At 41.1% G+C, this 14,297-nt stretch overlaps 2 protein-coding genes across 3 annotated transcripts; both read left to right on the forward strand.

Moving 5' to 3' along the window:
* The first annotated feature begins 77 nt into the window (after window positions 1-77).
* sigmar1 (sigma non-opioid intracellular receptor 1) lies at window positions 78-3,310 on the forward strand. The gene is made up of 5 exons (XM_034095685.1): window positions 78-370; window positions 512-563; window positions 929-1,077; window positions 1,373-1,465; window positions 1,618-3,310. Exons 1-5 carry the CDS (start codon window positions 226-228, stop codon window positions 1,845-1,847), a joined length of 669 nt encoding a protein of 222 aa, XP_033951576.1. The 5' UTR covers window positions 78-225; the 3' UTR covers window positions 1,848-3,310.
* Window positions 3,311-4,741: 1,431 nt separating this feature from the next.
* On the forward strand, window positions 4,742-14,155 carry katnal2 (katanin p60 subunit A-like 2). 2 transcript variants are annotated; one of them, XM_034096229.1, is made up of 17 exons: window positions 4,742-4,880; window positions 5,817-5,887; window positions 6,675-6,841; window positions 6,960-6,996; window positions 7,250-7,352; window positions 7,437-7,535; window positions 7,618-7,686; window positions 7,969-8,028; window positions 8,161-8,238; window positions 8,590-8,688; window positions 9,439-9,502; window positions 10,112-10,230; window positions 10,343-10,434; window positions 12,271-12,381; window positions 12,958-13,120; window positions 13,490-13,592; window positions 13,726-14,155. In XM_034096229.1, the coding sequence occupies exons 1-17, from the start codon at window positions 4,830-4,832 to the stop codon at window positions 13,863-13,865; spliced, it is 1,626 nt and encodes a 541-aa protein (XP_033952120.1). In that variant the 5' UTR covers window positions 4,742-4,829; the 3' UTR covers window positions 13,866-14,155. The 2 variants fall into 2 exon arrangements, with proteins under 2 accessions (XP_033952120.1, XP_033952122.1); XM_034096231.1 differs by lacking the exon at window positions 7,618-7,686.
* Window positions 14,156-14,297: the final 142 nt, after the last annotated feature.

Raw genomic sequence — 14,297 nt, forward strand, 5'->3', positions numbered from 1 at the left:
CGCTGGCAACCCTGAAGTTGCTGACGCCTAAGTGACGAACTCGTCCCCTGATTGGCTGAGCAGCCAATTCCCTCCCCAACTGACCGGGAAGAAGCTATCAGTTGGTCTCCACCGTCTCACGCCTCCTCGCCTTATGGCGTGTTTGAAACAACCTTTCTGCCTCTGTCTACACGTGTAGTCAACGCTGCTGCTGTTGTGTGTGTCTGTTTTCTTTTAGTTTCAACCATGCCTATAGTTAAAACGTGTTTAAAATTGTTCCTGTTCGGCGCAGTGACCGTCATGACCGTGCTGCTGCTGCGGCACTGGATGGCCACCAAGCAGTACGTTTTCAACAAAGAAGACGTAGCCAAAATAGCCAAACAGTACGCAGGTTAGTTTGGTATTGAGGAGTGTTATAGCTACATACATTCAAAACTAACCTGCTGTTCAGTCAAATGCAGTCTAAAGTAGAAATACGCGATTTAAATAGCCCAAATAACATATAATTAACAGTATATGTGTGTATTCTTAGGACAGGACCATGAGCAGGCCTTCTCCAAAGTGGTGGTGGAGCTCAGGAAGAGGTACACACACATTGTTTTTTAATCATAAATGTATAATATACTTACTGTCATGTAAGCATGTGTAGCTGCAACTGATAAGAAACCCCTCTCATTGAAGCATTAACTATCAGGGTGTTTATTTGTAAGTGAAAAAAAAGTTTAATTGACTCATATTCAGTCAGTTGAAATGTCATTAGATTCATGTTTGTCTTTAAAGCTACATGGTGGCAGAGCTGTTACAATTCAACTAAACTTGGTTATTTACTCTGCTTTGTAGACAGGGCTGCATATGATGTTGTGGAGTTATACAATATTTTAAACACAATTATTTCAAGTAGTTGTGTAGCATTTTATTTAAAACAGCTAATAAAGTGTACCTGAACTAGGTACCCTGGCCATATCCTGCCAGACGAGGACCTGCAGTGGATCTTTGTGAACGCTGGTGGCTGGATGGGCTCCATGTGTCTGCTTCACGCCTCACTCACTGAGTACTTGCTGCTGTTTGGCACTGCAGTGGACACAGGAGGACACTCAGGTGAGGAGTGAAGGGGGTTAAAGTCTGCAATCATAAACTTAAATGATACACACATTATATTATTACCTGCAGCCTTATCTTTTGTACTGAGGAAACCGTAAAGGATTTATGTAGAAAAATAAAACGTAATATGCAGCATATATCCTACACTTTTATTACATAAAGACTGTACTTGGGTAGTCTTTTTCCTAGTGATGTGTACACTCTATATTTGTGTTCCTTCGTTTTTTGGGATCAATCTGTCAATAACCAAATAGAAATGTGACTCCATGTCTGCTCTCTCTCCTGCTGTCAGGTCGTTACTGGGCTGAGATTTCTGACACTATCATATCCGGCACCTTCAGACAGTGGAAAGAGGGGACAACCAAGAGTGAAATATACTACCCCGGTAATACCATGACATATTTTTCCAATACATTTCATGTTTTAGTATTTGTGATTTCCTTATTGACCTAAATGTAAGATGTAAAAATGTTATCGGAATGTGAAAATGTTGTTGTCATTTCCTCGTCCCTTACTTCCAGATGTTCTTCTCCACAGGTGACACCATCGTCCACAGTGTAGGAGAGGCGACATCCGTCCAGTGGAGCGGCGGGACGTGGATGGTGGAGTACGGCCAAGGTTTCATCCCCTCCACGCTGGGATTCGCTCTGGCGGACACCCTGTTCAGCACCCAGGACTTCCTCACCATGTTCTACACCGTACGCGTCTATGTCAAGTGTCTGCTGCTCGAGGCCGGGACACTACTCACAGAAACGGGGGTTTTCTGAGGCACGGTGGTGAATTGGACAGTAACATTTCAAAAGGTTTGCCTTGTCATCACATCCGTCCCCTTAACCACTATCAGTCTAGCATCAGGGAAACTCCATGCTAGATTATTCACGTTTAAATATTTCTACCTGGAAGTGTAGTATCTAAATTTGCAAAAAGTACCGGTTCTACATTCAAGTTCTCGCCCCTCGTTAAGGCTATCCAAAATACAGCGTTTGATTCCTTTTTATTTCCTACTCTACACAACATCTGAGAGCTCAAACATAGTCAGTGAAGTCTTCAGTGATTTGTTTTTTAAAATCTGGCTTAAAGAATGGAGACCTAAAGACCTTTATTTACTAGTAGGTTGCCAAATCATTATTCTGGGAATAAACAAATAACACTTGTAACTGGCAATTGAGTATACACTCACTAGCAAACAATCACTTAAGAAAAAGGATTCAGCTGTGATAAATACTGGGACCAAGGAATCACTTTAAAAACAGATGTGCTTAATTTGGCTTGAAACTAACTTAAATACATGATTCAAAGCCAAAGCACTCTATTTTCTTACTAATACCATTTCATATTTATAAGCGTGTAAATTGTCACCATAAAAAGTCTAATTTCACAAAGATAAACGTCAATAGGCGTGTTTGCTGCAAAGAATACATTTGATAGTTGGCTCTAAATCCCTCATTGACAATCAATTATCCGTTAATAATATTTGTTTAATGTGGTGACGTAAACTGCCTGGATGATGTGTGTGCAAAGTCCTATTTTTTGGCTCAGTATGAGTCATAGTCAGGTTAATTCCAGCTCAGCAGTGCTTTAAAGATTGCACATGCTCTGTCATGGTGTGTGGGATCTACACCAGAGCTACTGTGCAGCACCCCATTGCAATGCTCTTCTCACAACCCCACTTTTTTCTGGCTTTTCTCTTTCACCGTGGTAGAGAGCTATTTTTGAGAAATATAGGAGCCATTTCAAATATGTGTGCGATTCTTATTTGGCTTGGAAAACAAACCAAAACAAATGGGTCCCTATATTGCTTTTTCCTGAAGTTTTTTATACACGTTTTTGTGGTCAAGTACGTTTACATGAGTTTGCTGCAGCCGCTCTTCATTGTGTGGGACTTTGCACTAGCCCTATTGGGCAAACACGAAACACTATACACAGGCACTTGGAATTGTACTTTACAAGCAAATAATATCCACCATCTCCCGGTTAATACCTCTTCAGCTATATTTGTAACAACATATAAGGGTTTTTGGGAGTAAACATACTTTATAACTATCTAAACTGTAGTTATTTGGTTTCCACACAGCAGCATCAGTAGCAGCGTGGTCTCATGGATGGATGGCAAAACAAAAACATTATCACTGTACCTTAAATGTTGATGTTTGGGTGTACAATATACTGTAAAGGGAAATATGGAAACTGACAGTGTCAGAAGAAATAAATGTTTTTCGAAGTTAAATAATGCAAGCCTGTTTTATTGCTTATTAACACACACGTCTGAAATCTTGGAAGAACTCAACTGCACTGAGTAATCCATCACAGCTCCTGCAAAACCAACATCATGGGCATTTTTGGGTGGTAAACACAAGCTGAGTGAAATCACAAAACTGACCTTATATACTCCAGAGAGTTAATACAAATCTGGATGAGGTTAGGGAGTGTGAGTAGGTGGAGGGATGCTGCGTGAACAGATGGTGGTATTCCAAATAACAGAGGCCAGCAGAACAGAGCAGAGAGTCATCCGTCCTCATCGCCGTCTGTAAATGCCAAGAGGATGCAGACAACCTGATTTGTTGTCATCAGATCCATGAGAGAGGGCCAGGTGATGATGATAGAAGTGTGTGTGGGTGTTTTTAACCTGTGTGTGGGTTTATATTATACTATAGTGTGTCCAATCTGCAATGTTCATCCTCCCTGAAATATATATCCATATGTGTGTGTTGCCATATTATCCTAGATATAGATTTAATGTCAGCCTAACAAACTAGCCTGACCCGCTGCCCTCCTTCTCTTCAAGCCCTTTAAAGGAGATGTATTCAGAATCGAAGACGGGCGACGCAGCTGAAATACCAGGGTGCCGGGCAGCGGTTGCCCCTTAATGGGATAGACGACGGCCTCTTTGACTAATCGCTTGTTGTCTTCCAGGCTAATGTCTTCGTAATACATGTCAGGGCAATGCAAGTAGATGTCTTTTAGGAGGTGAACACAGACACAGAGAGTGAGGGATGCATGCAGAAAATATAACAAACTGGATAAACGATTCCAAAAAGAAAATCAGTGTCACAAAACCTCCATTAGGCTTGCATAAATAGGTGTGCTAAAATAAAACGCAACATGAAGCAAACAGAGGACCTTCATTATTACATAGCTCCAATGTTCTCACAGGCAAGCTCTTCCCTGCCCTCTAGTGAACATGGTCAGTATCACACAATTGGATTTCTTTGGATATAAATATGTGTACGTCTCAGTATAGACATTCCATGACCCTTAATCAAGGCTCAAGTTATTTATTTTCAACTGATGCCAATATTTGTGATTAGAATGAATCATTACACTATGTTCCTATTGACATAATAGTACATTTTCTTAATAATAACCTCTTAAACAGAGGTCCACTTAGGCCTACTGGCTTTCCAAGAGTTGCCAAACCAATCCTTTCACTTGTACAGCTTTGTAATTAGGCATTTAGAAAGCTATTTAATTTATTAATCAAATCATTTTTTAAGAAACAATGCATATTTCCAAGTCGGCTACCTCTCCTCTTTCTGATAATACACTAAAGCTTAATTAAACTAGTACATAATTGTATTGTCATTGTTTCAGTATTTGTTGTACAGGGGGATACTACACCTGAGAGTACGGTGGCCCCTAGGGACAAAACCCAGACCCCCACACTAACACTGAACAGACTTCAGAATCAAGTGTGGGCCAACAACAGCTTACTAATCATAACGTCTTCTCACTAAACTTCCAGAAACAAGATGGAGCTTTCATATCAATCTATGAAGGTTGCCCACCAAGCCCGGGAAGCGGTGAGTGAATAAGGGGTTTTCTTATTTGTGTTTTTCTATCAGGGTAGACGAACTGCTTGTAAGCTAACTTCACTAGCAACTGAGACACTTTGGAGAGGGGCGTTTCACGTTAGTTTATACTGCTTATGGCCAAATTAACTTTCCCATGTGGCAAGCAACGTTATACTATTCAAAACATGGCCAGGTCGTCGTTGAACTGTGACGGTAAGCTTAACAATTAGCAGTTGAGCTAATCAGGATAGCTAGTTTTTCACGCATCCAGACCTACCATTAATCACCAGCGTCTACAGGTTGCCTAGATACCAGTCAGGTGTTTGTCATTAGTGGCGATTTGTCGCCCTCTACTGGGATTTTGTATGTCCGCATCCAAGTATACCCCCGTTATAATGCTCTACACATGTGTAAAGTAGCAGGGAGTACAAGTGTAATCAAATATAGTTATCAAGATCACTACTAGTCTTTTTCTTCGCGGGTGACATTCCAACTTGTCAAACGCAGGTGTGATTCATCAGTATAAATAATGAAAAACTATAGTAAAGTGCTCCCAGACAGGAAATCCCCCTGTGACAAAAATCACATTTTAGCTGCTTTGGCTTCATGGTCCTTGCAGTATGCATTTAGAACCGACCCTCCTCTTATTTTCTACCATCAATCCATGGATCTATTACTATTCATATAGTTTAATATCATCAATTGCAAAATTGCGTTACGGGAACAGACTGTGCAGCATACAAGGAAAACTCCCCAAAACAAACCCCATAGTTAAGAGGGGGACAACTAAACATGTCTGTGTGAAAGACCCAAGAGTACACTTAGTATTGGTTTTTCATGTCTAAACAAAACCACACATTGAACCAAACTTTGAATTATTTTGTTGACATGAATGCAGCAGTTGTGTTTGAGGAGCTGAGTGTGTTCTGTGTTGCTGTCCAACAGGACGAGCTGAGGACTGAGACCAGGAGGAAGAATCTCCTGATCCTCATTTACCACCACCTGCTGGGGCAAGGGTCAGTATACCTCCACAGTGGTGCAGCTAACACATATACAGTATGTGTGCATGTCGAAACCTTTCAACATTCAGAGGCTTCTCTGTACTATAGTTTCTTAATGGGCCTTGATATGCTTTTTAAGGGTTTCCCTTTTCCTGTAGTGTGTTACTGTTTATTGTATATTGTGCATGTAAATGGTCTGCAAAGGCTACAATCCCAACGTTCCTTTTTGTCCTGCTATTAATGACATGTGATGTTGCAAAGAGCAGACTTACAAATTGCCAAAGGAAAAAGACTAGAAAGTGCTTGCATTTAAGGATTCATTACAATGACTGATATATGCCACTGATTTAGCAGGTATGTGTGAAACAACAATTGATATGATCCGTGGTAACAAGTGTACAGAAGACCATGTATTTGTGTGTGTGTGTGTGTGTGTGTGTGTGTGTGTGTGTGTGTGTGTGTGTGTGTGTGTGTGTGTGTGTGTGTGTGTGTGTGTGTGTGTGTGTGTGTGTGTGTGTGTGTGTGTGTGTGTGTGTGTGTGTGTGTGTGTGTGTGTGTGTGTGTGTGTGTGTGTGTGTGTGTGTGTGTGTGTGTGTGTGTGTGTGTGTGTGTGTGTGTGTGTGTGTGTATAAACTGAAAATGTCTGACTTTTCTGGTGGTGATACAAGCAGTTCATCAAATAAAAGCACCTTATACTAAATCACGTGAGTCTTCCCAGACATAGTTGACCTCGATTGTGTTTTTCTAAGGTTCTTGCGTGTGTGTGTGTGTGTGTGACATCCTGTGTGTGTCCGTTCCCCAGCTACGTGTCTGCAGCGGTGGCCTTGGACCAGGAGACTAATGGAGGTGTGAGGAGGTTCGAGGTCTGCGACAACATCGATCTGGAGATGGTGCTGATGGAGTACGAGAGTTATCACTATGTCAAGTTCCAGAAGTATCCCAAACTTATCAGAAGAACCGCGGAACTAGGTATGCCACCTCCGCTAAAACAATCTCATGCTCAATGTGATACAGACATTCTAAATGACACTGTACTTGTTAGATCTTAATTAGAGCTAATTCACATTTCTTTTCTTTTTATGCCAAGGTGAAAACAGAAATATAAGAAGTGGTGGAGTAAAGAAGTGAGTTCTCCTTCTTATAGACGACCTTTCAATAATCAATAAGGACACTACACTGTCCATACCTGCTGATATTATGAGCAAAATAATACAAACAACAATAAAACATTGCAATTATTGATTGGAAAATAAATTTGATTAACTTGACTATGATGTTGAATGAGGTCTGGTCTGCTTCATAGTGCAATGATGATCAACTCAGCCTGTTATTATTGAATTCTTCCCCTGAAACATGTTTTTATTCTGTGTCGATCAGGAGTCCCTGTTCAGCTGTGAAGCCCCTTCCCAAAATCATCCCCTCCCAGAGCCCGCAGCCTGCAGTCGGGGCCAAGAGGCCAGCTGCTGGTTCTCAAACAAATGTAAAACATCAAAAACACAACAGTCATGATCAGAATATGGATTTGAAGTGTGCTGATCTGAACTCCTGGTGGCTGTGTTTCCAGGAGACCGGCTCTTCTGTTCCTCCAGAGTCCTCAGAGTTCGGTCTCAATGTCTCCTCCATCAGAAACGGACCAGCTGGGGAGGCGGCTACCAACAGGAAGGTACTCGAAAAACATGGTTTTTATATATGGATAAAGTGGATTTACGTTGTTTTATAACACATTGTATTTGTTTGCATGTCAGGCATTACTCACCCTTCAACCAGACGAACCACGGGGTGTGATCTACAGGAAACATCACCCACTTTCTCCTGTTAATATGTTTTCTTTCGTTTTTTCTGTCCTTGTATAGTATAAAGTTTGACAGAATAACCTTTTGTACATATGTTTTTATTGATGAGTCTCTAAAAAACTAGCTAAGAAGGACCTTTTGTATTTTGGGGTCGACATGAATAGCTAACAATGCAAATTCCCTCATGTAAACAAATGACACATTGACTCATAAATATCCACACATCGTTTTATAGAAATGTGAAACTTAATCACTAATGTGAGTTATTTGTATACTTTGTAATGAGTTTAAATCTTTTCTCAGGGCCAGATGACTGAAGGCAAAGTGTCAACCCAAGGAACGGGCAGTGACTTAGACCACATGGTAATTATAAATCAATTTCAGTGTGTTTTTTAAGACATTTGAATGGCACACAATTCATGTTAACAATCCAACTCAAAAGCTACTCATAGGACTACACTAACATCGTTATATCGACGTAATGCTGTGCCACAGGAGCGGCTGCTGAAGCCCCTCAGTGGCTTGTCTGGGATGAGCGGTGAGATGAGAGAACTCGCTGCCATCATCAGCGGGGTAATAAATACACACACACACACACACACACACACTATATTGAAAGCTCTGACAAACATGGCAAACATTCTCCATACACATAAAAAAAAAAGCTTATTTTATCTTAAGTTGTGGCTCATTCTTGTGAAAATATATACTTTAGAAAGTTTAGATGTTACCAAATATGTCCACCAGTGGGCAGTGAAGTGCTCTGTTGGGGTTAAATTGATCTGCTGTATTAATGAAGGCCCAGGTTCTATCTATTTCCCTTATCACTCTAAAAGGACACCAATTTACTCCTAATCTCACCAGGATGTTGATGTCCACATGCATCCTTCATTCTCTGTCTCTGTGTGTGTTCACCCCCTAAAGGACATCTATCTGCACAGCCCCAACGTGCGCTGGGAGGACATCATCGGCCTGGAGGACGCAAAGCGATTAGTCAAAGAGGCCGTCGTCTATCCCATTAAGGTGCAACCGCTGCCCGGCAACGCTGGTATTTCAGCTGCGGTCGCCCGTCTTCGATTCTGAATACATCTCCTTTAAAGGGCTTGAGGAGAAGGAGGGCAGCGGGTCAGGCTAGTTTGTTAGGCTGACATTAAATCTATATCTGGGATAATGTAGTAACGCACACAGATGGATGGACAGGGAGGCAGGAACACGCACATGTCGAATTCATACACACCGTCGCATTCACACAATTCTGCCGCTGCCTACAGACATTGCACATACAAATATAACATGGCACACACACGTGGCAAATACACACGCTTCTATCATCATCACCTCATAGATCTGATGACAACAAATCAGGTTGTCTGCATCCTCTTGGCATTTACAGACGGAGATGAGGACGGATGTGTCTCTGCTCTGTTCTGCTGGCCTCTGTTATTGAATAATACCGCACCTCCACCTTCCCACAATCCCCCATTTCTGTCTCCATTATTATTCATCCTCTGGGGTATAAGGTCAGTTTTGTGATCTGCCTCTGTTTGCCACCTCACATTCAGACTAATGTGTGCTGTGTGATATTTGCAGCACTGCCTCAGCTATACTTCAAGCAAATCAGTTTGTCCTCTTTGCACACAGCTCAGCTTCTGATTGGTCTGCGAGAAGACAATGTTCCCAGCTCTAATACATTTTAATTTAGAAATGATTGTGATTTTTTTAAAGGTTTGTCTGTGCTGTAGTTTTATATTTCACTCCCCTTTCTCTTTACAGTACCCCCAGCTGTTCACAGGCATCCTGTCTCCATGGAAGGGCTTGCTGCTCTACGGCCCCCCAGGTAAGATCTCCTCTGCTGTAAACCCACGTCACGTTTGCTTTGGCCAACATTAAAGGTCTCCTATCATGCACAATGCACTTTTTGATGTCTTGTATACATATATATGTGTCCCCGGTGTGCCAGGGAACTCACAAAGTGTCAGAAAACAGAACCCTCTCTCTTTTCCTCCATACCCACATCTCTAAAAACGGGGGTACAACAGAGCTGATCCAGATTTGCTTCCGATATGACGTAATATTGGAAATGTGGGCTGGCTTTATGCCCGCGGCCCTATCAGAAACGTCACCATCACAAACACTGTGTTTTGGAAGTAATATGGTCTTTATTTACATTAGCAAGCATGCTAAAAAGCATTTGAGCTCCATACTGTTTCAGAAAATAATCTGTGATGTGGCTTTGAACATGATGTGGCGTTTAATCACGGCAGAATGTAGCTGAGTATCTGGGTAAAATTCTCTTTTTCTTTTTTTTTTCACACTTTTTTCTTTTTGAATCAGCACTTCCCTAACAGGGCTGAAAAAGAGGGGTATGAGGCCTACAAATAGTATAATAGGAGACCTTTTAAATAATGTCTTCCTAACATTGTGACCATGTGACTCACATTGGCAGGTACAGGTAAGACTCTGCTGGCCAAGGCCGTGGCTACAGAGTGTAAGACCACCTTCTTCAACATCTCCGCCTCCAGCATCGTCAGCAAGTGGAGAGGAGACTCTGAGAAACTGGTCCGGGTAGGTGACTGCTCCACACATGCAGCAGTTCAAATATATTAAACAAGATAAAACATGTTACGTACATTGTCGGTTTTGATTTGTGGTAACATATATATCTGTATGTGTGCAGGTTCTGTTTGAGCTGGCCAGGTACCACGCCCCGTCCACCATCTTCCTGGACGAGCTGGAGTCAGTGATGAGTCAGAGAGGAGCCAACATGGGGTGAGCTCAGCCACTAAGTGAAGACATTTTTTTTTAAAAAGTCAGTCCTGGGGCCTCATTTATAATGCCTTGCGTAGGATTCACCTGGGAAGGTTGCTTACGTAGGACAAAAAAAAAACGCACAGACATTTTCCGATTCATAAAACACTGCGTACCGGCGTAGGACTTGCGTGCGGCACGTCCTACGCCGGTTTCCCTTCTATAAATCAAAATCAACTCGAAATGCGGCGCAGCTTTTGCGGGCTTCACGTAACGCCCATATTTGCCTATAAATAGTCAAAGAAACGCCCCGTATTAATATTCATTTTGACTGACTGCATGAAGAAGATCACAGGAAATGACGACAGAACAGCTAAAAACGACATTTCACACCGTGTAAGATTTCGGTTCTTTTGGGGAGGTGGAGACACATTGTTGTGTGGATGCAGTTTGAACCAGAGTAGCAGCATGGAGGTCGGATCGTCACCAAAATAAATAAATAAGTGGTCCGAAAAAAGTTAATGACAAAATACAGATAACCTTCCTCAGGCAGTGTGTTTGTGGCGGGGACAGGAGACCCCCCCCCCATGATGAGAAACTGTAAGAAAGTATCGGGGGATCCCTGCGGAGTGGAGTCAATTCATGTTTATTTCTTTATTTGGTGGTTTGTGTTCTAGCTGTCAATCAGCTGTGCGCAGCGTCTCCACTGCAGCCTGTGCATCTCAACCCCCCGCAGCAACTCTATCCACCACCACTTAAATGAAATAAAACTAATGTGTTGAGTTACATCAGCTGCCAAATCTACCAAATATATGGTGTTCTTAGTTTCCATACCTCCTGTGTTTTATGAGCGACTTATCAAGTCTTAGCAAACGGCATAACACACGAATAAACATGATAGTATATAACCATGCTTGTATCTACAATCTATAGAAATGCAAAACGGCGTCAGTTTAGACGGAATTCTGTCCTCCTGCTTACCGCATCATTTATGAGAAAACATTTCATAACATTAACACAACATATTCGAGGTGGTTTTAAATAACATATCCGTATTTATTTATTTCTCCAAGTTATGTTTTTGTGTGCACTGAGGAGTCGCAAACAGGCGTTTGTTTAATCATTTTAAGATTGGCTTTAATCAATGTTTGAAAATGAATTCTTCATATGCGATAAATGAGAGGTAACATTTTATTTATGGTATTATTTCCACATATGTCTCTCCATTCTTCCTTCTGCCAACGGTGTCGCAGTTTCTCGTCCCTCCCGTGTTTGTGCGTACGCATGGGTTAGAGTTTGCGTAGAGGACCGCACATTTTCCCGTCAACTTTGTTTTTTATAAATCGCAAACATTGCGTAGAAACTGGCTTCCGCCATCTTTTGAGCGTACGCACTGTTTATAAATGAGGCCCCTGGGCATTAGGGACTCACTCCCTGCACTAGATTATCTACCAATGGTGTGACTGTACAACTGTCCTTGTGTACAACATTTAACTTACTGTGAATCATCTGTAATTTGTGTTTTCCTACAACTATTTACCTGCAGAATATAAGTAAATAACTGTTATATTTAATTTGTATAACAGTTAAGCCAATTCAAAGATCATTCATTTTCAATAATGAGCAATCAATATAAATAAACACACATTTAGTCAAATAGCTCTCAATCATCATGTATGGTATTTGTATCCAAGCAAGAGAACTGACATGAGCATTTCAGTTCAGCATTTAATTATTACTAATCAAAGAAAAACAGTTGAGATAACTAAGTGGTTTACCTATAGTTGAATCATTTCACAATAAAGGGCGTTGAGAGGCGGTGAATATAACTGGTGTGACAGACTGATGTGTTTCCAGGGGGGAGCACGAGGGGAGTCGCAGGATGAAGACGGAGCTGCTGGTGCAGATGGACGGCCTGGCCCGGTCAGAGGACCTCGTGTTTGTTCTGGCTGCTTCCAACCTGCCCTGGTAACACCTCAACATGACCACCCCCCCCATACTGTACGGTCAGACCTCAGCGGCCATCTTTATTTTATCTTTCCTAACGATGGTGACAGGATTTTATGTGCGTTTGTGTTCCTTCGGATGTGGGAAAAGCAGACAAACACAAACAATTATACTTTATTTCCTCTTTATTTTTAAAAAACAACTCAATTATTTGTTGCGTCTAGGGATTTCATCAAAGAAAAGAACATTTCTAGTAAGCTAAAATGCATTAATACGTATTATTTACGTGAATTGTAACAAAACAATATGGCTTTTTCTAATAAATATAAATGTTAAAAATATAATTATTATTGTATTGTTCTTTATTTCTATGAGTCATTCAAAGAGAGAATGGTGGTTGAATTAGTTTTGTAAAAAAAAAAAAAAGAACTTTATATTGCATTAATTATTAGGAATTATTTTTGAATATTCACTTTCATTGTGATTCCACTCTCAATAGAAATGTTTAAAGATACATTTATTCCTCAGGATATTTGGACTAGAACTGAACAAGACACACACATCTGTCCACAGTCTCCTAACCCTCTCTTCTCTCAGGGAGCTGGACCACGCCATGCTGCGGAGGTTAGAGAAGAGGATTCTGGTTGGTCTGCCCTCCTCGCCAGCTCGCCAAGCCATGATCTCTTATTGGCTGCCTCCTCTCAGCTGCACAGGAGGGGTGGAGCTACGCACTGAGCTGGAATATGAGACTCTGGCCAAGGTGTGTGACAGCAAGAATAATGTAACAAGCATTTATATTTTGTTTGTCTTTCTTAAATACAGTATTGATCTTATTGGAATGCATTATACGAAAAAAATGTGTTGAATATACAGCACTATCAAAACCCGGTGCATCTCAGAATCCCAACCAGAATGCTTTATATATTCCAGGGAGGATATTAGGCTTTATTACAGTTACCTAATTTAACGATAAAATATAAAAATAAATCAGAAAATATTTAATTAAACATAAAAAGTTGCAGTAAAAATATGCAATGTACATTAAAGATAAAATAAAATAGAATAAGAATATTTATATTGACATAGATCTTAATTATCAGCCAGCCTTATGTCTCTGTGTGTGATTCAGGGGATGGAGGGTTACTCTGGCTCTGATGTGAAGCTGGTGTGTAAGGAGGCCGCCATGAGACCAGTGCGCAAGATCTTTGATGCTCTGGAGTCACATCAGGACGGTAGGGAAACACACACACAGACACACACATGTACAACAACATACAGCTACATGAGGAGACGTCCCCTCACAGCAGCAGTGTTTCTCTGTCCCTGATTTAAACTATGTAGCCTCACTGTGATTCTCCCTTACAGGAGGCAGCAACATGCCAGTCATCCAGCTGGAAACCGTGACAACAGCTGACTTCCTGGAGGTCCTCACACACACCAAACCCTCGGCCCGAAACCTGATGGACAGATACACGGCCTGGGACAGAGAGTACAAGTCTGTCTGACACACAAACACTTTAATACTAACATTCCAGCATTTCCAACAGATTGTTGACTGTAAACAAACTGACCTGTTGCTGTAAGGCTTAGTGGGAGCCGTGCCATGACAGTGCGCTGTATTGTAAATAATTTATTCACACACACATTGCACATCCTTATACTAACAGTAAATAGCCTCACCAGAATATCATTATCTAATCAGTTTAACAAGATTTTTACTAATTTATTGTTTTCCTAAGCTGTAACTTCTATTGGTCTCTACCATCAGTCAATAAAAATACTCCCACAACTCGAAGGTCTTAGCCGTCGTGTTTTTCCTCTTAAATTCCGTATACGGTAGTATTCCATAATATATTTTCTCTTTGACATTACTATGCACTTTTTAATGTTTTTGTTAAGCATTAATTCATTCTGATCGTTACTTTTGAAAGTATTTA

Source organism: Pseudochaenichthys georgianus, chromosome 12 (genome assembly GCF_902827115.2).
Source record: "Pseudochaenichthys georgianus chromosome 12, fPseGeo1.2, whole genome shotgun sequence".
Lineage (NCBI taxonomy): Eukaryota > Metazoa > Chordata > Actinopteri > Perciformes > Channichthyidae > Pseudochaenichthys > Pseudochaenichthys georgianus.